The sequence below is a fragment of the Lutjanus erythropterus genome, chromosome 13 (assembly GCF_056507025.1).
Source record: "Lutjanus erythropterus isolate fLutEry1 chromosome 13, fLutEry1.hap2, whole genome shotgun sequence".
Lineage (NCBI taxonomy): Eukaryota > Metazoa > Chordata > Actinopteri > Lutjaniformes > Lutjanidae > Lutjanus > Lutjanus erythropterus.
In genome coordinates this window covers 36571977-36598082 of record NC_139329.1, presented here as the reverse complement: position 1 = coordinate 36598082, position 26106 = coordinate 36571977, and the positions used below count along the sequence as shown (strand labels likewise).

At 41.0% G+C, this 26106-nt stretch overlaps 1 protein-coding gene across 1 annotated transcript; it reads left to right on the top strand.

Annotated features, from left to right (window-relative positions):
- The first annotated feature begins 585 nt into the window (after positions 1–585).
- Positions 586–24709, top strand: crabp1a (cellular retinoic acid binding protein 1a). Its single transcript, XM_084734714.1, has 4 exons — positions 586–909; positions 8016–8194; positions 20238–20351; positions 24335–24709. Exons 1-4 carry the CDS (start codon positions 840–842, stop codon positions 24383–24385), a joined length of 414 nt encoding a protein of 137 aa, XP_084590840.1. The 5' UTR covers positions 586–839; the 3' UTR covers positions 24386–24709.
- Positions 24710–26106: the final 1397 nt, after the last annotated feature.

The window sequence follows — 26106 nt, the reverse complement described above, 5'->3', positions numbered from 1 at the left end:
TAAAACAAAAATAACCAGCCACATCATGGTTTAAATTGTCACCGCGGTAGTACAGTACGTATTGAGATATTTTGTGATTGTGATATTGCGATATTCAATATATTATCGCTGTCTAATATAGTATATAAAATGTTAATGTGTGCAAAAATAAATTGTCAGTATTTCTATTTTAATAGGGCTGTAATTGTGATCATCTCTTATCAGCTATGATGCAGTGTATCATTTATAAACAAATTATTTTACATTTCACAAACTAGTAATAAATATTCCTTTTTTAATAACCATTATTAATTATCAGTGCATTGTTTGAAACAGTGAGGACACTACTAACTAAAGTTTAATCAACTATCAATTTAATTATTTATTAATGATCATTAGTGTTACCAAAATGACTTCATATTCGAGTTGTTGACAAACTGAAACACTACAGATACACATAATAAGAATGAATTTAGTTGTTTTACTCTCCAGAGAAAGCAGACATGTCCCCCTTTGCTCTACTGTATTAATGGGACAGAGCTTTCAGGGGGAGGGACCTCCTCTGTCTCCCATTAAAGACAGTAGCTATAAAAGAGCCAAAGACAAGATTGCTGCCGGCACGCCGAGACTCACGGACGAAGCAAGAAGAGCGTGAGAGGAGAAGAAACGCTCGGCGTGTCTGTAACAGTACGAGCGCGAGGCTGAGCCCAGAGCAGAGGAGACAGGAGCACAGGGAAGGAGGAGGAGGGTGAGAAAGAGTCAAAGGGAGACAGAGGGAAGAGGACAGAGAGGGAAGAGAGGCATCAGAACGTGGAACAGGTTCTTTCTCGGCAGCCCCCTTGCACTCAGCCTCAGCAGACATGCCTAACTTTGCCGGCAACTGGAAGATGAAGAAGAGTGAGAATTTTGATGAACTTCTCAAAGCCTTGGGTAAGCCCCCCTCCTGCGCCCCCCCCCCCTCCTTCTCCTCTCTCTCCTCCATAGCTACATCCCTGCATGAGGTGGACTATCCATCATGTCCATATAGAAAAAGGCTTTTCTTGTTGAATGAATGAATGGCATGCCTGACTTCCAACAACATCGTATTGTTCGGAGAAGCTCCCTGGGAAAAGAACGCAGAGATCTACAGGGAGATGCTGCTGGAGGGAAATCCCTCGGCTTTACAGGAGATATGAAACACTGGATGCTGAATTCCAGCCTAAACAGACGTGGTATTGTTACATGAAGAGAGGAGGGGGGCACAACATTATTCATGTTAAGCATTTAAGTAGGGCATGCATTAGCAATGCCAGGGGAGGTCTCTGGAGCCCACTGCTATTCTCTTGTGTCCTATCTTTTTTCATTCTTTTTCACCCGTCTTAGTCTTAACTGATGATTGTGATGGTTTAGATCTGGACCAGTTTTAACTGGGTCATTCAATTGTGTGGCGGCGTTTCCGTCACGCCGGGGCTGCTGAAACAGACAGGACACGACGAAAGGCTGTGTGTGTCTTTAGAATAATGCAGAAATCTTTAGGGAGAAGCAGGGAGCTGCTTCGACAACTCTCCCAGAACTGTTGACACCAAACCGAATCACAATCAGGTGTTTTTAGACGTGAACGGTGCATGTTTTAGCACAAACTGGGGAAGTTAAAGGGACAGTTCATCCCCAAAACAACAACAACAACAAAAAAAAAACATTTTTCCACTGGCCTGTAGTGCTATTTATCCATCTAGATGGTTTTGGTGTGAGTTGCAGAGTTTTAGAGATACCAACAGCAGAGATGTCTGCTTTCTCTTGAATATAATGAAACTAAATGGTACTGGACTTGCAGTGCTCAAAGCGCACATTTGAAAAACTCAACAGAAATGGCACTTTCCAATAATCACGACCCAGTTACTCGACACAATCCAACAACCTTGTTGTGAGCTGTTTCGGAAGGAAATACTTTCTTTCTACAGTAGAAATAAGTCAGTTTCTCCTGTATAAAGAAAATAGTTCCTACATGAAACTGCTCACAACAAGGTCTGTGGATTATTCTGAATAACTGGGTCATGACCTCTGGAAAGATGCATTGCTTCTATGGACAATGTCTCCAAAACTCTTCAACTCACACCAAAACAGTCTAGATGGATAAATAGCACCATAGGAAAGAGGAAAAATGTGTATTTTTGATTATGGGGTGAACTATACCTTTAAGTTGAAACAGTTTTGTACTTTGCAAATCTGAATCACTTGCATCGCTGCAGCATTTAATGGTGTACATGCAAGATTTGTTGAGCATATTTGGCTTCTTTGTGGTTTCTGCTGTATGTCTAAAGGATAAGGCTTTTTTCTCTTCTTGTGAAACAAATCCACTGACAAAACCAACCACGATAAACCAGAGTTTGTCCAACTAACAATTATTGTTATTTGTTTGTAGCCTGATGTACTGTACCTTAGATCAGTGGTTTTCAAACTTTTGTACCCAGTGCACACCAAAGGGCAAACCAAGATCAAAAACCTGTATTCATATCCATGCAAAATAGCCTCAATGACCAACCCAACAAAGGGAGGCGATGAGAAGCCTACTAGCCAATAAGAGGCAGAGTTGTTGGAAAAAGTTATGCATCAATTAATCAGAGCCTTTGACGTGTCACACTCAGCCATGGTCTTCCAACTGTGCGGTAACCTGCTCTGACAGAAGGTTTTCAAAGGATTTTCTTTACGGAATCAGCCTCTGTATTGTGAAAGAGCTCAGAGAGTAAATTAAAACTTCCTTCATAACTTTTTGTATAGCTGTGTATTGTAATAATAATATATGGTTGTCCCAAAGTCCCACTGCTCAGCTGTTTTAGAAAGTTGCAAAACCTTTTTTTTTTTAAATTTTATATTTGTGGCCTTTTCTTAAAGACTTACATCTTCAGTAGGAATGAATGGGCTTGGGGTTGAGTGCAGAGAAGTACAGACAGAGTAACGGACGTGAGTGGTTGCGCTGCTTTCCATCATCGGACATTTGAGCCCGGGTTTCTGAAAACATGTAGCTGCTGAATCTGTCTTCAGTTTAGATCGACAACGGTTAGTTTAAATGTTTTCATGGGAGATTTTTCCTCATAAAATAGCCCAGACCGCAATTTTATGCTAGCGTGGAGCCGCAAACATGACGGCCTGTCGCTTGAAACGCATCGCGGTGCTGCCAGACGGCACTGCATGGCTGCTTACATAGACGATGAATAGGAAGCATGGACATGGTGGATCCTGCGGACTCCCTAAAGACTTGGTATTTCACCGGGGTGAGCGTGGTTTTGCGGGACATGGCTGTGCGCGCTTTTGCAAGTTCTGTGACGATCTCAGCTCGTTCTCTGAGTACACGAAAATATTTGGACAGTGTGGGAAAGTACAGTTTCAGTTCCAAAAAAATATCCTGAAACAACCTTAAAACAAACTCACTTTGAAAGTCAGTTAAAAAGAATCAACTGAATGTTCATCAAGGAAGAAAAACTTCTTCAACAGCCACTCCCATGTTTTATTTTGGTGCAGGGTCCATAGAGCAGCTACCCCTCCAACGGGAAGTCCAAGGAGAAATCAGTTCTAGCACTTCATCCATTCATGGACACATTAAGCACATCTGCCGGAGCAGATCACTCGCTCGCTCTCACAGAAGGGCTCAGTCAGTGGAGAGCGGCGATGGGCAGCTCTTCCTGTGGATTCCGGTGCCGCAGCGCCGCCACTCTCCATCAGCGTCTTCATAATTATCTGTTGAGGTCTGAGGTTTCCCTTCAGTAGGAGGGGAGTGTTACAGATAGCAGAGGAACACGCTGAGTGAACAGAGCTGTACGACTTGATCAGACTCACAGTTTGCTAATTGAGAGCACCGAGGGGTCATGCGTGTCTGCGCTTGATCAAAGAGGGTAAAAATACTGCACGCCTCAAGTATGATTTTACCACTGAGACACTGAGTTTTTTTAAGACTTGTCTGAGTTAATGGGAACTCGAGTTAAGACATTAAAAAATAGTCAGAAAGTTTTTTCTTTTTTTTTTCTTTACTTTTTATTTAGCTTTTAATTTTTTTTATATAGCAGAACATTCCCTGATATAAGAGCTTGTAAAAACAATTAAAAGATGAGTAAAACTTTCAGTTTAAAGATATACTGTGCAGGAGTGAATCACCAACTCAACGAGCGAGACAGAGGGAGCAGCTGTGGTTGATCGAGCTTTGGGCTGAACAATTCATTGAAATTTTATTTAAATACTGCCCACTGCAATTTACAAATCACAGGAGGTGATATATTAGTTAAAGGCAAAATGTGTCAAACTAAGATTTCAAATTAAATATTGTTGCAGTGCAGAGACGTCCTGGTCCAAACATCATACATACATACATGGTTTGTTACAGATCCCTGCAAAAATCCCACCGTAACAACTTAAATATGTTTTTTAAGGAAAAATGTAAAAAAAAAAAAAAAAGGGATTGAGTGAAGACAGAGAGCGGCGTTTGTGAGAACAAAGAAACAAAATGTTAAGTCAAAAATAAATTAATTTTCTAGTTTTTTAGTGTCTGTCTGTCTGTGTAGCTGAGCCCCGCCTCAGACCTGCAGCTCTTTATACATCCATGACACAGACAGAGAGCAGAAGAGACAGATGGAGACAGCAATGTCTCTGTGAAGGATTTGGTGGCATGTAGCAGTGCAGACTGCATACACCTCATCTCACTCTCCCCTTCCAGAACCTACAGAGGCTGCAAAACTCCTGCAAAACATGAAAGGCAGTATTCAGAGCCAGGGTTTGGTTTGTCTGTTCTGGGCTTCTGTAGAATCTAGGGTTGGACAATATGTTAAAATTGTCAAACTTGCCACTATCAGCCCATGAACCAAAAAAAAAAAAAAAAAACCCCACACAATGTATTTGCCCCCAACCCCCCGATCGCTGCCATTCTAAACAATGCTTGTGATTTCACCAGCGGCGCCTCGGTTCAGCTCTCCGCTCCGCTTTAAATACAAGCCGAGTAAATTTTTTACAGATGCCACGCCAATTAGCACAGAGCAGATCAAGCAGGCAGGAAGTCAGACACGGAGAAAGTACGGAGAATCCGGTCTGTTTTCAAAATAAAAGACCCTGTGCAGACTCACAGTCATAAAGAGACACAGAAAAGAGACTTTTTAACTATGTGGTGAACTTATCCATGATTCTGATTCTAATTTTCAGGTGATTATACACCCATGAAAACATACTTACATTCGATTTCTGACATGTCTTGCCAATAAATCCCTTTAATAGAGCCCACACCCTGCAGACTGTTACTGACTCGGGGCTATACATCCATAGCAGGATCTCTGCAGATCCGGACGCCACTGCACACTTTTTGTTAGTCATAAAAAGTTATTTAAAAGGTTATTATTTTTGTATGTGTCTATATTTTGTTTTTTAGGAAGATCCTGCATAGTATACCTTTAAATTTCAGCACTGGGATCAGTCAAAAACACTCGTTAGTAGGAAATTATCTTTGCTGACTGAATTGAATTCCTCCACCTTGTCTTTGGTTTCTATAAGAGCATGTGTTCCTTACTGTTGGCTGCTTCTAATAATGGTGGTCCAGAAACTGAAAAAACTACAGAAAAGTGCATCAATAATGTAAGGTTATAGGAAAATAAAATTTTGAGAACTTGTCAGTATTTCGAAGACGAGGACAGACTGCTTGTCTCTCTGGAGCTCATGCATATTTAATGCTATACAAACATATGGCGTGATCCCTCAGATCCTGGGTGGGGTCGAGTGTAAGCTGTCAAATTAATATGTTTTTATGTCTGGGTGTTGACCAAGAAACACCATGGTGGTTTTTGTGGTTTAGGAGGATCTCTCAAAACTAACTAGGGCTGATTTTTTGGGGAAATCCATGCAAACTTTGCAAAATCAAATACTTAATCTTGTTTGCAAAGATATCGGCTTTCTGTGTATTCAGTTATTTCCAGTGTTAGAGGCCAATAAAATAAAATAAAGTAAAAAAAGAAAAAGATCCGGGACTTTGGCAGGACATGAAGCCAGATGGTCTTGCAGAGTCAAACAGGGCATGCCAAAGTGTTGCCACAAGCCTAGACAGTGCCACGCCACACGCAGGATTACCACTCTTACAGCCACTAGACAAAAGGAGAGCCAGCGCTAACCAGCGCTGACATCCTCATGAGTTCACTTTTTTCCTCTGGACACGGCCGAAATAATCCCTCGCACAGACGTCGGTGCCAAAATTCCTCAGATTTCTCCCCTTTTTAAGGGATAGTCGAGGTTTCTGCCAGAGCTGCAGAGCATCTATTGTGTTTTCACCCTGAAACATCTACATTTCTGTCATTCTCAGTTAAAATTTGGGCTCGGAGACGCTCATGTCCACCACACACAGAAATACGAGGAGACGTGCAGTCAGCATGTGCCTCTAAATTTAAGGTCCAGAGACTGATAGAAGCTGGCATGAGGGCCTGGAGAGGTCTAAATGTGGGTGGGGTCGAGGGTAAGGCAGACTAGAAATACAACAGAACAGACTGGAAGATGTTTCGGCGCAAATTTTAGCACCAACAGAACAAAAACAGGCTGATCTGTAACCTGTGACAGTTGATCCTTCTTCTTCTGATTTTTCTGTTTCTTCTTTTCATGTCTGCCTCTCACTTTCTTTATCAGACAAAAGAAACAAACAAAAAAAAAAAAACACAAAAGAACCACATTCCCATAACTGAAATGCCCATTTTCTCTTGTATTTTTCAACTTTTCAGTGCCATGCAGAGATCAACCTTTCGGCCACAGGTCTGCAACCTTTACTCTCATAAGAGACCTTTTTAATCTTTCTGAAGCTGCAACTATTAAATTCTCTGTTTTCTTTTGGGTTTGACATCCAAAACTCAAGACTAGCCACCAGCAAGATGTAGAAGAAAACACACTGAGCTGTACCAAAACACTTTTTTTTTAATTGTATAGGCACTTTAGGCCTCCAGCAATGATAAATTTTAACAGCTACAACAACATAAGACAGGAAGGCATCACTAGATCAGTCTCCCGTGCATTTATCCCAGTTCTGGTTTATAAAAATAGCTTTGGTCAGACATCATTTTTCACACATACGCCGAACTCTGGAATGAGACCACAGATTATATTAGAACAATAACTTCTGTCGCACATTTCAAACAGCTATAAAAACATCATCTGATGGAAGGACACACTTGCAGCCACTGATTTAATCCATAGTATCAGCCCACTTCATCTAAGTCCTCTCCTCTCTGAATGTCTGTGTTGCTGTTTGTCTTCTGTTTGTGTTTTTCATTGACTGTCTCTGGTTTGTGACATGCTGCAGAACAGGAACCTGCTGTAAACCAGTTTTAACTCAGTCAGGCCCGTTTAATTACAACTGATTTGATTAGGCAACTGTTATTAATTTCCATATAAATTTTTTTGTCAAAGCCACAGGGAGCCAGTGGAGAGGGGCAAAGAGACACCTACTTTCTGCTTATTCCCTGCCTTCCTTTTCTTCCTTCCTCATGATTTAATTTGATTTTAAAGGGTATTAAACCAGAGATGGAGTGATGTATGTAGGGGAAATAAACAAACGAGAGTGAGCTGATGCTATCATGCTGACCTTTATTCTACTAAAATTCAGCTTGGATCCTTTTTTATTGCTTGAATCTTTTTTTTTGCTTCTGGAGAGGGACGTGCCGGGAAAAGTTTGAGAACCAGCGTACTGAGCAGTCAGTGGCTCTGGTTGACCTGTATGTGACCAGCAAGAAGCTCCTCTAATGATGACTTCTAATAAATACAAAATCATATTAGCTAATCAATTAGAAGAGTCATGAAACTGCATTTCTGAGAAGATGGGAAAATATCCTAATGCACATTACTGTAATTAGGTATAACAATAATGTCTGTTTGGCTCATTTTCAACTACAAACCAGCTCCAGAAAAGTCAGCATGTTGTAATTACTGAGTCTCAAACAACATCCCAAAGAATATTTTCTTGTCACACTGATTGCACCTTTGATAACTGAATAAATCTTGTTAAAAATGGTGAAACTGACCCCTGTTTCTCCCTGTTGTCGCCGCAGGAGTGAACACCATGCTGAGGAAGGTGGCCGTGGCGGCGGCCTCCAAGCCCGAGGTGGAGATCCGTCAGGACGGCGAGCAGTTCTACATCAAGACGTCCACCACCGTGCGCACCACCGAGATCAACTTCCACATCGGTGAAGAGTTCGACGAGGAGACGGTGGACGGACGAAAGTGCAGGGTAAGTTTAAAAATGAATACGGCAAAACGTATTTACCTGGTGAAACAAGACTTGACTTTTATTTTGAAGTAATAACAGGAGGTTTTCTTCATTTTTATTGTATTTAAAAATGCATCTACAAAACAAGATGGCAGCCGTTTTCGTCATTTGTTGACGAAATATTGCAGGAAGTAATGGAACAAGAAGCAGCGGCCAAAGTGAGAGAAAATTGATTTTTTTTATGCATATTTTTTTTGCATATATTCTTAAATAGGTGTGCAATATGTCTGATCTAAAAGAATTCAAAAGGAATATTTCATTTCATCTTGACTTTAAGATTAGTGTAGAGGATGTAGTTATGATTAAAGTTATAATAGAATTAAAGGAAACTGATACAAAAACAAGCCAGTGTGTGTGTGGACAGGTACAGAACTTTTGTTTTAAGAGAGAGACACCAAAAGCCACTCATTTGTCTCACCGTAACATCTGGTTGATGTTAAAGTGATCAAGTCTGCTCATGTATTGACAAAGGGAACTCTGTGTGTTTGTATGAGTGCATTCAGCGTCTTCAAAGCTATCTGCATGCTATTATTGTTGAGGGGCGAATGAAAAATTAATACCTCGGAGCAGTTTCATCCATTGGTATCGTGCTCACGTCCGTGCAGCTGGATTAAGGGCAGCGTGAGTCGGGCTGGATGAGAGTTTCTCTCTGAACCTCTTCGGTCCCTGAAGGGGAATTCTCACATACACTGTCAGAGCTCCTACGCAGGTCTGGAGAGAAGCCAGAGACGTGTGTGCTTTTAATTTTTTATTTTTCAGGAACATCAAAGTCTTCCAAATTCTTGGAAATCATTACAAATTCTGCTAAAAAAAAGTTTGACTTGACAGATTGTCAAGCTGTGGCATAAAGGCTGTGTCCTGGTACGTGTAATAATAGTGACCTGGTTTCCTCTGATAGGATCTAAACACTGGGGCATTTACGTCATCTGTGTAATAAATATGAAGGTTGTATAATTAGATAAAGTGGACGAGGCAGCTTGATTGTTGAGCCTGATAATGTGCAGATATATTACAGCCACATTCCCAACGCTGATCGCGGTCTGCGTTTTTAATTTGTGTCACAGCATAAAAATTTCCTTTTGATTTATTCTTTTTAAGGCTTACTTCATAAAATTCTTTTCTTTATACTGGTCACCTCTTGCTGCAACCCACTGTACTCAAAACAACAAAAAAAACCAAACCCAACCTGGAGCGATCAATCAAGCAGAAGTCGGATTCTTGTGCAAGATCCATCCGGCACAACTGATTTCACATCGATAGGGAAGCGCACACAAGCAGCAAGCAGAATTACTGTTTTTTTAATCAGTTTTTACTATATTTACTAGTGTTTGTGTTGTGTGATGTGCTGCAGCAACTTTATAGTTTTCATTTCCGTTTCTGCTGTGTTCATTTGTGCTTGATAGACGTCTCTATAGCGTGCAGTAGCCTCCTCCTCCACTCTCTTTTCATGTGTGCTAATCTGTTAAATCAGCTGCTGACTTGACTTGACATACGAACATCGGTTTGCTGCAGGCATCTTTGTTTTCCCGAGCAGATGCACCGGGATGCATTTAGATTAAGAAGCTGGGAATATTGACTTGGAAATATCGACTTCCGACTTGCAGTGGATTGCAGAATGAGTCCCAAGTCTTTGCACTCAAGTCCTGAGTCAAATCCTAAATGTTGAATTTCATGTCCTAAACAGGTCGTAAGCTAACAGATTTATGAAGTTACTTGCTGTTAACAGTTTTTTTTTTCCAGGATGCCAAAGTCATGATCAGCTCTACTCTCACTGTCATTGGCTAGTGCTCGTTGTCTTTTTTGGTTTGGGTCATTTGGTTGCGTGGTTAAACTGGTTGGTTAAGTTTAAGCCTGAGGAGTGTGATTGGTTAGGGGAAGGTTGTTACTGTAAGCCAATCACAGGCAGAGTCATCCCCTCACCATCTTAGGAAAAAAAATATTGCCTACAGTATGTTATTAACCTCGACTTATTGTACTTTTTGCAGCTTCAAATGTCGAATGAAGTTGAAAGTTGTTGCGTTTCCATTTGTAATTATGGACCTGCATGTTTTGTTCACTGCAGTTCATTTTTTGTTGATCACTGCGTAGCTTTTATATGTAAATATATAATTATCTTTTGTATATTTTTTTCCAACTGGAGCTCAGTAGCATAACCTTAGTTCTTGATGGTTCTGTTGGACTGATTCAAAACACAAGCCACAGTATCACTTTTTTTTTAAAACAATTTGTTTTTGTTTACTCAACAACTAAATTGTACCAACACAATGAACTGAGTCAGCGCTGCAAAGGTGAAGCACTTAGAGATGTCACGGCAGAAACACGCTGCCACTGACTCACTTTAGGTAACAAGACTCTTGCATTGATGGTCCAGGGGCTGACATCTGTTTATCTCCCATTGCTTAGCAACCAGAGAGGATGGAGTCAGTGAGGTAAACAACATTAACATGTAATCCAGAGACAGATGAGGGGGGCAGCATTAACAAATTACAGTGCTAAATTACAGCTCTTTCTTTATATAAGCTCATTAAATGGCTTATTGAGAGCACAGAGGATGGATCAACAACAACTTAAAGAGAGAAAAGTCCAAAGCAGTGGGTTTATTTATCAAAACATAAGCAGTTTCTGTTAAGCATTATTACAGGATTATTACACTGTAATAATATAAACACATTATATAATATATAAATTTGAACTGTTACTACTATAAATTGACAGCTGTAGAAATTCTGGTGTCAGTCTCAGAAATTTACAGCCTTTTTTGGGGTGGAGTATTGTGTTTGAGGAGGCTGCGGATGTGAAACTGAATGGGAACATGAGGCAACGTGTATGTAATCATATTATGCCGGTGAAGTTTAGGAGAAAAATGCTTCTTTTACTTTGTGGTAAGGATACAGAGTCTCGCTAAAGGACAGCTCTCAAATTAGCATGCAGCCCCACCATCCATCCATAGGTGCACATAATACCTTTGAAAATAAGAAGTTTGAAATAAGAGTGCTGCAGTACGCTCCGCCATCTGTCTGTAGACACTTTCCATAAAGAACAGGCTGCAGTGGGTGTTGCAGTGTTACAGAGGAGAGTTGCGTAACAGACGCAGGATGAAAAGTTGTTGACAGTCAAAGTATAACTTGTCAAGTTTCTTCAACCACTGGATGAATGAAATTAGTCATATTTTTGAAAACATCATAATTTTGAAAAGGAATCCACGAGCATGTTTATTAAACTTTCATATCAGCACAACATTGTTCATCTTAATGGTCTCCGTTTCAGCAGCCGCCCAGCTGAAGTGTCCTGAAGCAAGGCACTGCATTTCAGGGCTACTGCTCTGACCATGCAAACATTTTTTAAAGGAGAAATCTGCAGTATACTGTAATAAATCATAAAATAATGATATGTCATCAGAGATTAAGGAACCATGTCAAGTTGAAATACTCGCTTCTCTGACAACAGCGCAACAGCTGTATGTATATGTATACTCCAACCTGTGGCTTGTGTTATTGTTGGCCCCTTTATATGTTAAGTACAGTAGTATAGTCTTTTAGAAGGAGTGGATGTTTGTAACAATTAAATTGATCAGTATGTTAATGGGGTTTGGCAGGCAATGAGAAAGGCAGTCACTGAACTCACTCAACTCTTTTGTTTTCAGGATAATGGGCTTAGCTTTACACTGACAGACAACTATCAGTTATAAACAGCTGATCAACTTACAGTGGAGGACTCGTCGTCGCTCGTTATTGTCAAATTAAAATGTTTCACACGTCTTGTGCTCCTGCAGTGTTTCTGCAGCCTGCCTGAGCTTCCTCAAGTTGGGGTAGGAGGGGGCAGGAGGAAACAAACTAAAGACTGTACATTAAATAGGATTTCAATCTATTAAATATACAGTCTCCAACTTGCTATTTGGATTGAAGTACTCACTTTTGATGCCACATTGTTACATATCGCTGCTTTAACAAAAAATAAACCTTATGTTTTTCCAAGGCATCTCTTCCAAAAGGCCTGGATAGTTTCAGGTTCTCTGCTCAAAAAAATCTGAAAAAAAAAACCTTGGCCAACAGAAAGCAGTGATATTCATTCTTGTGGAGAGGAAATATTGCACAGCGAAAGGAAAAATGTGTAATTGCATGCATGCATTACGTTAAGTCAATAAAAGTCAGCCAAAAGCCGGAGAAATTGATACGTATTTACTGTAAACCACTATGACCTTCTGGGAGTGTGTGGTACAGAATTCATTAAGGGTTTGATCTGTGTATATTAACTACATATTCTGCATTTGTTCATGCAATACTTACAATTCATATGTGCTTAAGCAGCTAAAATCTGAAGTATGGATGTTTGTCTTTATCGTTTATCTCATGGTAAGAACTACATGTTGCAGTCAGGGAGAGCAGACATGACCTATTTCAGATCCCAGGAGACAGCGTGGCTCCTTCTGTCTGTGCCCTGGGGCATGCTGGGTACTGGGCAGGGCTAGACGTCTCTCAGCGTGGCTTTTGGCCACACGACGCCTCTCTGCTGCTACGAGGCTGACAAGTCGAGTTGCCGTCACACATTCGCCACATCCACTTGTTTGGGTTTGAGCATCAGCATCAAAGCGCTCCGGCTGAAAGAGTGATGTTGTTTTTGGTGCAGTGCAGTCAGAAGGTGTTACTGTACTGTTCGCTGTTGTGTCTTTATGCTGCAGTACATTGGATTTACATTTTAAAATGAGCATGAGGTTTAAGTTGTTTTGTCCAAACTTTAAGTTATTTGCATCAATATTAGGTGGATAATTTAATTCCCCTCCAGTTTATGTAGCTTTTGATTACACTCTGTATGTTTGCAGCATCTGTATCACACCAGTAACTTATCTCCTAATTATTACATGAGCATGAAGTGGCTCTTGAGCTCAGTTTTAGGCAGTTTCTCATTTTGGATTCAATGCTGGAGGCAGACTGAAGGCAAAGAGTACCCACACCAAGATAACTGCAGTGCAACAGTGGCCAAACATTTCAGAGGAAAAAAAACATATAAATCCTCAATAGTTAGTTGGATTTCAGCAAGACGCTTAAGATTTTCTTCTAAACACCTTATACATGTTAGATCAAAGTTGCTGAAAACATGTAAGGACCATGCAATACTGAATTCTGCAGTTATACTGTTAAACTGTTTCAGTCCAAACCAGCTCAGCGGTTCACTTCAGCTCACCTCACTTCCATAAGAGAAACATAAGCAGATGTGCTACCAACTCCTGTGAAAAACATCTGTCTCTTAAAGGTGTGGTGTGCAGTTTTTGAACATCTCCTCATGGTCCTCCAGCTCCTCTGTTCTGTGAGTGTGCTGAAAACAACCCAGATATTTCTGTGAAAGGGATATAAACACCCTCACAACACCGTTCCAGCCAATCAGCAACAGGTGATGTTCACGCTCCTGCAGAGGACAGAGGGAGGAGGACGGGAGATGAGGAAAGTGAGACTGACCGGGCGTGGTTCACACCAAAACTGAGGCGAAAATTCAGTTTACTTGTGGAACGGAAAACCAAAACAATGAGCTGAAAGAAACTAAAATGCTTGAAGGGGAACAGTAGAGTTGGGTTTCAAGTTTATGTTAACTTGTCCAGTTAATTGTCCCGTAAAATTAGGGGACTTTGTTGAACAAGCTACGTTCCTTTTCATCTTTTCATCTGATGTAGACGTGAACACCTTTATATTAAAGCTGAGAGACAGAACTTTACCATCACAGTCATTTTTTCATTTAAAATCCAATGTGCTGGAAACAGAGCCAACATGATCTTTTAGTTTTTGACTGTATTATACTATATATTAAGTCTACTGTATGTTTTACTGATAAAAAATCGAGGAGGCGTCTCTCGTGCTCTTGTGTGGCAATCATACGCAAGAGCGGAGCTAAACCTGCAGGAGGCAGCGCCCACTGACACTGGCACATGTGCAGCAGGGGTGAGGGGGGCAGAGTCGGGTGTTGGCGGGCTCTCAGGTGGGGGCTGGCAGGAGAGCCCCAGAGTGAGTTTTGGCGGAGGCATGCTGCCCCTGTGGTTAAACGGATTACACGCTGATCTGTGCCTGGCCTAGAGCTGAGGGCTGATTAACACCGCCACAAGGTTAAAAAGCCCCAGTTAATCTGCGTGAGTGCGGCGGGATCAGACGGCCTCTCCTCACCTCCAGGGGGAGAAAGTGATAAGGCTGCTCCTCCCGTCAGTCTCAAGAGACAACAGAGACAGACGGGCTTTCGAGCCGAGTGGGAGTCATAATGAGGCGATTATTATACCTGCTCTGATGGATGGAGGTGGGAAAAACTCTTAAGACAGACGTGTGCAAGAGCTTTTGTGCAGCTTTGCTGAATAATAAGTCGACGTCTGAGAAATAAAACTGCATCCGTGACGCAGCAACATTTTCTTCTGAACACTTAACCTTCATTTCCCTGTGCGACAAAGCATTTCACTTCTGGGCAAAAAAAGACTTAGACAGATGGAGACTTTAAACCCAGCTGGTTGCCATAGAGACAGACCTTTAGTATCAGTCACCTGCCACAGAGCTGCATGGAGAGGCAAAGGGAACAGAGATGTTGTGTGAATAAAAATCCGAAATGAATCCTGTCTGATCACCAGAACGATAAAAAATATTTAACTTAAGAAACAGATGTGACGCCGACAAGAGTTTCATCACAAACTGACACAGAGGACGAGAACAAGATGGCCGCATGGCTATAAACACCTGACAGGTGATTCTGCGTGTGCACTCTGAGAAATAAAGGGGATACGTTTTCATAAAGGTTCCACTTGAAACCCTTTAGAAGAAACGGTTCATCAAGGGTTCTTCATAAGCAGGGAACAATTTTATACCCCAATGGTTTTATCTAGAACACACCCAGGGGGTTCCCCAAGAACCCTTCTACATCCCAAAAGTTTTATCTAGAACCCATCTAGGGTTCGTTTTATATTATGGTACAAAGAACCCTTCCAAAAAAAGTTCTTTGGATGAAAAGGGTTCTCAATGGAACCTTAGTCTTAATGGAACCCCTTGACAAACCATTTCTTCAAGAAGGGGTTCTTTAGAGCAAATGGTTCTGGGTAGAACCTCAGCCCTTCAGAAAGAACCCTTGTGGAACCCTTATTTCTCCGAGTGTAATGATGAAGTTAATTCTTCTCTGTGAAGCTCAGCAGTCTTGTTCAGGTTTGGGGTTAAACTGATAAAAGTAGGAACGTGTTTCCAGGACAGATAGAACCCCGTTAGGGCTGAGACTCCACTGTGATTTCTTTGCTTTTGACAGTGCATCATTTGGCACGGAGAGGCAGGAACAGGCCTGCGGCGGGTGACAAGCAAATCAAAAGTCTGCTGAAAGAGAAGAGAAGGAGAGAGAGAGAAGAGAGAGGAGACTGATTATTTTGGACGGGTTCTAATATTCACTGAGAGCTAAATATTGAATTTGGGATTTGCAGCCACGTTTGTAGAATCTGTGTCTCATTACTCTCAAAGCTGAAAAATTCAGTGTCATTCTGTCTGCTCCTCACGTCGATTTTTAATCACAGCTCAAGATTAAAGACAATTATAGTCTCAAGAGAAACAGCTGTGACATCACCCACCGGTTACTTATTTAAAGTTATAACTCTGGTTGATCGACATGTGGTGCTGCAACAAAATAAAAGCCCCAGAAGTGTTTCCCACCATTACATGAGACATCTGTAAAACTGAACTGCAAAGAAATGATCAGTCTCACTATTATGAATCCCAGTGTAAAGTCTGGAGCAGAAACACTCGTGCACATTGCAGCAGAAGCAAACATGGAAGCAACAGAAGCAACAGGAGTTTTTCATTCAATTTTGGATTATTGCAGGAAATAACTTCTCTGGCAAACAAAAGTGATACTTGCTTATTTTGGACAGAAAGATGATGTTCACAGATTAGCCACTTTTATGATTTTAGAATCATAAATGCAATCGCCAGAAGTAAACTACACCACGGTCACATGACTTAAGCGTCACCACCATTAAGTATTCAAGAAGATGATGTTTAATGTCCCGGACAACCTGATAAGGTCGATTCCCACTGTTCTTCCCAGGAAGGGGGTCCAGCCTCCCATAACTTCCACCTCTGGTGACACTTGATTTCTGTATACAGTTCATCTGCATGGGGATGCTGGGGTCAGATTTGCCTCTTGGGAAAAATGAATGAGGGCAGCGAATGTGGAGAGGTTGAGGATGTGGTTGCTACTGGTTTCCAGTGGTATAAAGTCCAGCTGTTCCAGCGTTTCTCTGTTGCCAACCTGAACCTGAATGAAAACAGGCAGTGTGGTGGAAAATGGATGGTTAAATTTGACTTTATTTTTGCAGTCTCATACCAATACGTAACCACTGTGTTTTAGCCAAATGATAATGGTTGTATGCAAGCGCCATCACCGCTCAAAACATGCCAGCATCAGTGTTTATGTCTAATTTTATCTGATAAATAATGATATTATTGTTTGTTTATTAACTGGGCCCTTGACTCCTGTCATTTTGCAAAAGTGGCCCTCATGTAAAGCAGGCTGCTGTAGGATTTAGTGGCATCTATCGGTCAACATGTAGATTCCAGCGTTTGATTTGTCTGTCCTGGGCTACTGTAGAAACATGGTGGCCTCCATGGAAGAGGACCGGCACCCTCTGTAGATATAAAGGCCTCCCTCTAAAAGAATGAAAACACAACAGTTATTATTTTCAGGTTATTATACACCAATGAAAACATACTTGTGAATGTTATATTGCACTTGTGCCATATTCTGCCTACAGATCTCTGTAAATCTTACACACTGGACCTTCAAGTTTCACCTTTGATTGCACCAGAGAATCAAAATGTGGGTGAAGACGAGGAGTCCAGATAGACTGGGACAAGGATGCAATAACCACCAACTGTGATAGGCTGAGACATCTGCCAGGAGAGCAAATATGCCCCGAAAATCCCTTTGAGCCTTATGTTTAGAGGAGAAATGAAGAAAAAAACTGCCTTGTTATGGATGCTGCCATTTAAGGCACTTCTGCATGTCGTTATAACTCAGATGTGGTATCTGTCGGTGGTAAAATATTAGTTTGTTGTCATGGTTAGATGTGGGAAAAGTGATGAGCAGACGCTGACATGAGGAAGATGATGTGATCAAACTCTGGGAGGAAAGGAGCCCAGGAGGGAGTGAGCGTGTTATTCTGGGCTCTGAAAGAAATATTGTAAAAATCCAACATGAAAACTTTAAACCGAGCAGGAAATGAGATGTTCTCCCACTTCTCAACACGCTGTTGGTGTCTGATAAGCAACGGAAACCCCGAAATCTGTCAGACTGAAGGCAAGCCAAAGACAGCAGATGTTGTGATGAGTTAAAAAAAAAAAAAGAAAAAGCAGGTCTTGGTCTCAAATTGTGTGCACAAGCTTATTTGGAGGAGAGAGACTGTGAGAATTTGTCTGTGAGTTAATGTGCAATAGAGAGAATGAGAGGAAATCCATCCAAGTCAGAGGCTGAGAGTGATGCTAACGTTAAAATGGAGCCGTAGCTAATCGACTCTCTGGGCTCTGGCTTTATTAGATGAAAAAAAAAAAAAATCAGAGCTGTTGAAAAGCCCCGCTGTTGTTCAGCTTGGCAAAGTCTGTGGACGGCAGCCCGCAGGGATCCATGATGGCTTTCCTTACCTTTGATATGGTGATTAACATTCGCCTCTGAGAAACTCGGGCTGCTGCTACTTCACTGTCCAACACCGAACAGCTTTATAAAATGCAAATGATAAAAAATTATCAAGCAAATTATCTATGATCAACACTATGCTAAGATGCCAGAACAAACATGGGTTTTCATAAAAGGCCTGTGCACATTTAAATTTTTCTGGATGAAGGAGTGGCAGCTTTGATCAGCTCCAGGCTTTGGAGCGGGATCACTAGCTTAAGATGCTGTGTTGAAAAGGAAAGTGCAGCTGGATTTATTTAAAGGAAAAAACAAATTTCAGCAGTGTGGGAAAATATAATCAGAGTCAGAGAGCAACACAAGGCCAACACTTAAAAAAAAATTTAATTCAAATTGTAAGCTAATCTTTGAAATAAAGACTTGATTAGAAAATGTAACCCTAAAATAGCCGTTGAAGAAAGAGTTTGATGATTTGGGGAAAAGGTTACTTTCTTGCAAGGTTTTAGCTGAAATGACTGATAAAACTCTCAGATCTGTCTTGTAAATATGAAGCTACATTCAGGGGAGTTAGCATAGCTTAGCATAAAGATTGGAAAAAGGGGGAAATAGCTAGCCTAGCTATGTCCAGAGACCTTTAAAGCTAGCTTGAATCAGGATAGCTGTTTACCGCCCTGTTGTTGACATACATTGGAGTAGGATACATTTTTCATCTAACTTTCAAATAAAAGTAAAAAAGTTCATCTCCCAAAATGTCTAATTATTCCATTAAACATAATACTGTGGTCTGGTTAGCCTAGCTTAGCATAAATACTGAGAACAGGCGGAGATAGCTAGCCTTGCAATGTCTGCAAAGCCTTAAATCTCACTAGTTGATTATTTTTACACTTCATTTTTTGCACGGATTAAACAAACAAAACATTAAGTACTAAGTAGTGAGCTTTAGAGATGGTGGGAGACGGATGTTGGATTAGCTTTGGACAGAGTCTGTCTAGCTGTTTCCCATCCTTCATGTTTAATGCACAGATGTGAGAGTGGTATATATTTTTTCACCTAACTAAATAAGCGCATCACGCATAATATGTAATTATTCCTTTAAATATGAAACTGTGGTCTGGTCAGCCTAGCTTAGCATTAATACTGGAAACAGGGGGAAACAGCTAGCCTGGCTCTGCCCAGCTGCCTGGTGTTTTTGTATGGATTAAACAAATGAGATATAGCAAGTTTAATGGTGGGATTTAGAGGTTTTGATAGTTAGAGCCAAGCTAGCTGATTCCCCTTGTTTCTTGTCTTAATGCTAAGCTAGTCTTCTGGTCTTACCGTCATATTTGACAGACAAATATGAGTTGTTGATCTCCTTCTCTTACCCTAAGAAATTAAGCAGCATTTTTTTTCCCCTCCTGTAACAGAACAGGTTTTGTGACAGTGGACAGTTGAGGTAATGAAATATGAGTGCAGCTAATGGACCCTAAGCTGACCGAAAAAAATACAAATCCTGTCCATAAAGACAAATTAGCACCACAAGGTCACCTTGGTCCTGATCTTTTATGAATTCTTCATTCTCTGATAGGCAATTTGAGCCAATTACTTCAGGACAAATTAGTCCTGAAGTCAAAGTCTGACTAATCCTGTTGAAGTCATTTGAAATATTATTGGAGCGAATTAGCAGACGGAGACCCTGACTGACCAAAGAGCTTTTTTTTTTACCCGGTCTGTTAATGGCTCAGGTCAGTGACTTATAATATCATAATGCTTTGTTCACTGATGTCCAGACAGATGTTAAAATAGGCTAACGCATCTTTGATTGTTGAACATCTCAGTCCAAAACTATGAGCAGTAATCTGCTGCTGTAACAGCCTGCACTCATCTGCTTGTAGGGATTTGTTCCCACTGAGCAACAAGAGGAGCAGTGAGGTCGGCCACAGACGGTGGACGATTTGGTCTGGCTCACTATTCAAACATTTAATAGGTAGACAGGATATATATTGCAGATATCTGTAATTCAACTCTTACTAGTCTACTACTTAAACATGAAATTTGGGGGTAATTTCTAAGAAATTTCAAATATTTTACTTGGTAATTACCACCTATTTACCATGAAATTATGGGACATGGAAATTGAAGTGTTCCCAGAATCTCAGTAAAAGACTCTGCAGGGCATTAAGGCCACTGTGGCTGCAGGGCATGTAATTTTTTGAGGGGCATGAGGCCAAACTGAGGGGGCGCTGCAGCCACGACCTTCATGAAAAGTGCAACAGAGAAGATTTCTGACCACACCGATCAGTGATGCCTGGCATTAAGCGGCCATTTAAAGTTGTGTTCTGTGTTTTACCATCATACTGACCTTCCCACCTTTGTTGTTCCTCCACCCCCGCAGAGCCTCGCCACCTGGGAGAAGGAGAACAAGATCTACTGCAAGCAGACTCTGGTGGAGGGTGACGGCCCCAAAACCTACTGGACCCGAGAGCTGAACGGCGATGAGCTCACACTGGTGAGCGCACTGCAATGACTCATCATCTTACTGAAAGCTTCTTAACAGATCACTGCTTAGAGAGAAAAAAAAAAGTTTTTATGAAGACAAAAGCTCTGAAGTTCAGTAGATTAATGCATTTCAGGCTCTTAGCTCAACAAAGAGGAGGCAGAAAATAATTTCAAAAACGTTATTGTGAGTGCAGAGAGGGCAGGATCGGATGGGTAGCTAATCTGTATGGCTTGTCTGTTACGCGGCTCGTTCTCATGGAGACTCTGAAGACATCAGATGCATAAAGATGGGATTCTCGAGCAGCTATAGTGTACCCTGTTTGAAAAATGGTTAATGAAACGGGGCAGGGAGTGTATGAAGTCACCCTGGAGATTCATCCGTAAAGGAAATGAGAGAGGCCATTTCCCAAGGAGCCGCGCTTTCATCCACCCCGCGGAGAGATGTGAAAGGAGAACAAGGGGAGCTGCTATGCTGACATTGCAGTAAAGCCCCTGTATTTAGCCAGATTAATATGGGCAGAAGTCAATGGGTCTAAAGCCCCTCGAAGGATGTGCAGGGGAGCGGTCCAAGACCAATGGACCGGACGAACAGTTCTCAGGGAATCAACAGCTTTCCTCTTTCAACGCTCCCACGCTCTGCTTTGTTGTTCCTCGAGTGCTTGTAAGATGAATGTACAAAAGGAAAAAGCTTGACACAACAGTATAGAAAGTTTAGATTCTGCAAAAGTAATCACAGGATGTTTGTGCAGCTTTATATTACCAACCAGAGCAAGAGGCGGGAAGAAGAGCAGCTTAAATTATGTCATCAGTGCTCCTTAAATCTCAATATTCCACTAGAATCTCCTCATTGTTCAGCCGGAGACGAAGGCAGAACATATAAATCTCCTCTAATGTTTGGGTGGTAAAAGCAGAATGTGTTACAGCGCCTGCCACTCCGGTGACACTGTGGCCCGGCTGCCCTGGAGGAGCTGGAGTGTTCATGTACTAATGGAGATTGATCTGACCGAGCTGTGACAGCAGCCTCAGAGTCTCTGTGCTCATCTGCTGCTCTTCTCACCTCTGAGTCTACAAGAAATCCCTGTGTGACCTATATAAAACCAGCAATATAGTTTCCTATGAGTTTATATGATTAGCATGTCATCTACAGGCTTATTAGATGACATTAACTCAGCGTTTTTTAATAAAGTTTCCTGCCAATGCCAGAATTTTTGACAAAATGCACAGATTTTTCAACACAGACAGAATAGTGAGTTCAATGGACATGTTAATGTGGAAAAAAAAGAAAGAACAAATCTTCTAGTTTCAGTCACAAAAACTGTTTTGTTTGAGTTTCATTCATTCTTTTTTATAAGCACTTGAATATTGGTTTGTTGCATCAAAAAATCCACCTTCAGACAAAAAACGGAGAAAACAGCATTTTTGTGAAAAATATTTTTAAGCAGAAAATCGAAACGTTTTTATATTTTTTTTTTATCACTTCATATTACGTGTGTGTGTCTCCCATCCTCCTGCCTGAAACACTGTCTGAGAGGCCCCGGGGCTGCGGTGTGAGCAGCCCCGCACTGTTCCCGGGCTCAGTGGCCAGATCATGGCGCTTTCTGACTCACGGATCTGCAGCTGAGCGCCAATGTTTTCATGCTAGATAACACCATCTTCTTCTTCTGCTTCTGCTCAATTCCAGCGGTTCCCTTCTTCTTAGAGTGACAAATTTTTGTCAGAGGATGCGTCACAGCATCACCGCCTCACAGTGAAAACAGCAATTGACAAGATATCTCATCGGGGAAAGAGTTAAACTTGGTTGCTAACAGTTGCATGTTGGAAAATTTGAGTAATATGTAGAAATAGCGCATCCAAAAATCAGTCCAAATAGTGAGTTGGAGCCAGAGACAGTATATGAAATAAGTTAAATCCCTGTTTAATATATAAATTATATATAAATTATGATTGAAGCAAGTTGTTTTTCCTCGCCCGCTCCTCTTTAGACTTGAGGAAGCTCAGCCAGGCTGCACTGCAGGAGCACAAGACAAGTGCAACATTATAAGTTGACAGTAACAAGTGATGACGAGTCATACACTGTGAGTTGATCAGCTGTTAATTGTCTATTAATGTAAAGTTAAGCCTGTTATCCTGAAAACAAAAGCCCACTGCTCTGAAAATACACACTCAGCAGACTGTCTGTCTCACTGCCTGCCAAACTCCATTCACATATTTCTCAATTTAACTGTTATTAACATTTACTCTTTCCAAAAGATTATTAATGATTTCATATGACTCATAAACAAACACTTACTCATTTGGTGAACTTTCAGCATCAATTTGAAGTCTAATTAATATATAACAGGCAAACTAAGACAATTATTTCAGCCTGGAATACAGTATTTCAACTTAACATCCCTTAATATATTATAATATATTACATTATTCAGCTAGATGGTAAAACTACCTACTCAACCAAATATCAGTTGTGGTGCAGTTTCACAGTAAAACTAAAAAACTCCTGCTCATAAAGTTGCATGTCTATCAGACATACAAAAATTTAGCGAATGCAGAAAATGTTTTCAGATACTTCAGTTTATGATGATGATTACATAAATTCAATTTTACTGTAAAATCCTGGAAGAATTTGAGCCTCACCAGAAAAGAAGATGCATGAGTCATCTTTGCACCCAGTCAACCTCTTTCTTTTGAGACAAGCACCTAGAAAAACCAAAACAAACACTGTCTGAATCTGAATCATATCTATTGCTTTCCCAAAAAAAAAAAAGCCCCAGACACACAGATAAGCAAACAATTGTGGAGCTTCAGCTCGAGACTCAAAGGAGGGCTAGAGATCATAAAGCAATGGTCTGATTGTCTGTGGCAGTTCACACTGTAAGTGGGGCACATTTCCATACGATTTGCATGATCCGTTTAATTGGTTTAGTCTGAAAACACTTTAAGGCCAAAGTCGTGTGCATTTTCCCCAGCTATCATCAGCCTGAAATGAAATCCAAAATGATGGTGGCGCATCAGAGGATTGGACCACTTCAAGCCCGTGCACTCAAAAGATGCATAAATCAGTTATTAGGTGGTTTCATGTGGTTTCATCATCAACAGTTTGACCCAGACTGATGGGCATAATTCTGACTATAATGTTGTGACACATGCATCATTGTTCAATGGGATTTCCTTAACATTTGGATTTGGATTAAGCTTCAGGACTATCAATTTTATTTCACTCATATCGCAAACAATATGGATACTCAATCTATAAACAAGCTGTGTGCTTTCATTTCAAAACTGATTACTTCAAAGAGGTTTTTAAGGTTTTTAAAAAGTTTAAATACAAGTGGCCACACACACACACACACACACACACACACACACACAGCCTCCCTAATCTATCTCCATAAACTTTACCTTTTTGTGTGTCTTTGTAGTCTCTGAATGATAATTAGTACAATTAGGAACGAGGCCGCACACTTTGACAGTCTCTAATTGAAGGCATTCATTGTGTACTTGGCTGTGCAGGCAAAAGTGACGGAGGGGGTTATGTAAAACTGAAATAAGAGAATGTGAGAGGAAAGTTAAAGTCCTGCCTTGTCACACTTTTACACACTCAATCACTGGTAACCTGTTTCCACCAACATGGAACACGTTGATGATGGTTCCTCTCTGGTTGCACACTTAATTTAGAACAATTTGGAGCATTTGCCCAAAAAATTGGGCTCAGAACCAAAAAATGGCAGGGTTTCCTTGACCTGAAGTGTGAATTGAAGTGGGCATGTAATGTTCAACAGGTCGTTGTATATTGTGCAACGCACTTTGTTTCTTGATTGCAGTGCCGAAAGTGATGAATGAAACAGTAAAATAAACCAGATACCTGACAGTACAAACAGTGACGCAGGAGAGAAACTAAACTAAAATGCCTTAAAATGTGAAGCTAAAGTAACAATTTTGCAGCTAATCGCTATCAGGTGTCTAAAATGCAGAATTATCTTTTGTTTCCTCCAGATTTTTGGGGCAGATGACGTAGTGTGCACACGAATTTACTACCGGGAGTGAAGCTCTGCGACCTTCATCAGGAGCCGAGGGAAGCACAAACCCAGTTGGACCACAACACCACTTTGTCATGCTAACACGCTAACACATCTGCAAAGTATCCTGTGTAATCTCTCAGCATCAGTCTGCATAGTCTCCACAAACAGTAGCCGTGTCTCTGTAATGATTTGTAGTGAATATTGTGTCCACAGTACAGTAGCTGGATATCTCACTTTCCATATCTGCAAACCCTGGTGTCAGCTGTTTACGTAGGATTTAGTCATCAGTTGCATTGATTAAGTATTCATGTTCAATGACAGAAAACAATAAAAAATGGAACAAACTGTACCAGAGTGTCTGTCTTATTAAATGCATTTTTATTTAATGTATCTTATGGAGTTTACATGTTAAAAATATATATATTTAAATCTAGTGTTTCCCACTAATCCTAGAGGCTAACTTCTTATTCTTTGCCTCTTTTCTTTGTTGCTACATTGCTATACTGCATGCACCACACATTTGCATCACTGCCCTCTGCAGATGCACTGCAAAAAAAAAGTGCATAGATTTTTGAGTTTCGAACCCAAGTCAAACTCTTAAGTTTTGAAATAAATTTAAGCAAGTTTGCTGACCTATAATCTTTAGTTGAGATAATTTACTTTTCTCCTTTAGATTAACTTGAATCTTGGGCAAAAGTTTATAAAATTCATAGCTTTAAATTTATTCTAAGAAGAAAAGCAAAATTATCTCAACAAAAGATCAGTAGTTGGTAATTTTTTTTTCGAAACTTTTGAGTTGGGCTCAAAACCTACGTGTTTATGCACATGCACGAGCAGAGGGACCTGCTCAAGGTCAAAAATGTCACAGATCATCTTTTGATGAACACCAAACAGATACTGAATTCAAGTGTCGTCGGATAGCAAACGTTGACATACGTTATTTACTCTACTGGCTCTGGTCTTCACTGGTTTCTGGCTTTGGTCACAAAACAATCATTTTGAAACCCTACTCTCCTATAAACACTGATATTTTCTTCTGTTCTTTGACAAAACTGCACTGACTCCCACCAGCCAAGGAATACTGTAACAAGCCCTGGTACAAAACAGCTGGTGCAGACACAGTTCTTCAAAACCTTAAAAACTGCCTCTTTAAAAGGAGCCTTGGGCTGAAAACCCCACATCCCGTCATGCTCCAGCCTCTCACTCCCCGCTGCTGTTCGTCACTTGCTCTGCTTCTTCCAGACACTCCCGAGAGACAGGTCTTTGTGTCTGATGCAGTTCTGAGGCAAGAAGATTAAAGACGAGAGCGGGGCGGCGAGATAAGACCAGACAGACTGGAGCAAATACAGTCAAAAGCTTCCGAGCAGAGCCCCGTCGCTCCAGCGTGACTAATGCCACGGTTACACGTTTACATGAGTCGTCTGTTCACGGTGACAGACAACGTTTTCATTCTTCGCAATTGGTTTTGAACTCAAAGGGGTACGTGGGGACGTTTGTTACTTTTTTGCAAGGTATATTTTGGAATTCAAAGAGAATATGTGAGAAATGAATAAAGTTATCCTGATGTGACTTTCCCCTCAGGGCCCGTCACGAGGAGACGACGTTACTGGAACGAACAGACACAGTAGCGTTCTGGTCACTTCATCTATCTGACCTCTTTTGCTTCACTAGCCTTTCTAACCTGATTGCCCAGTGGTCCCAGTGGTCCCAGTGACTGCCCCTTGTTTTACCAACAAGGTGAGCGGA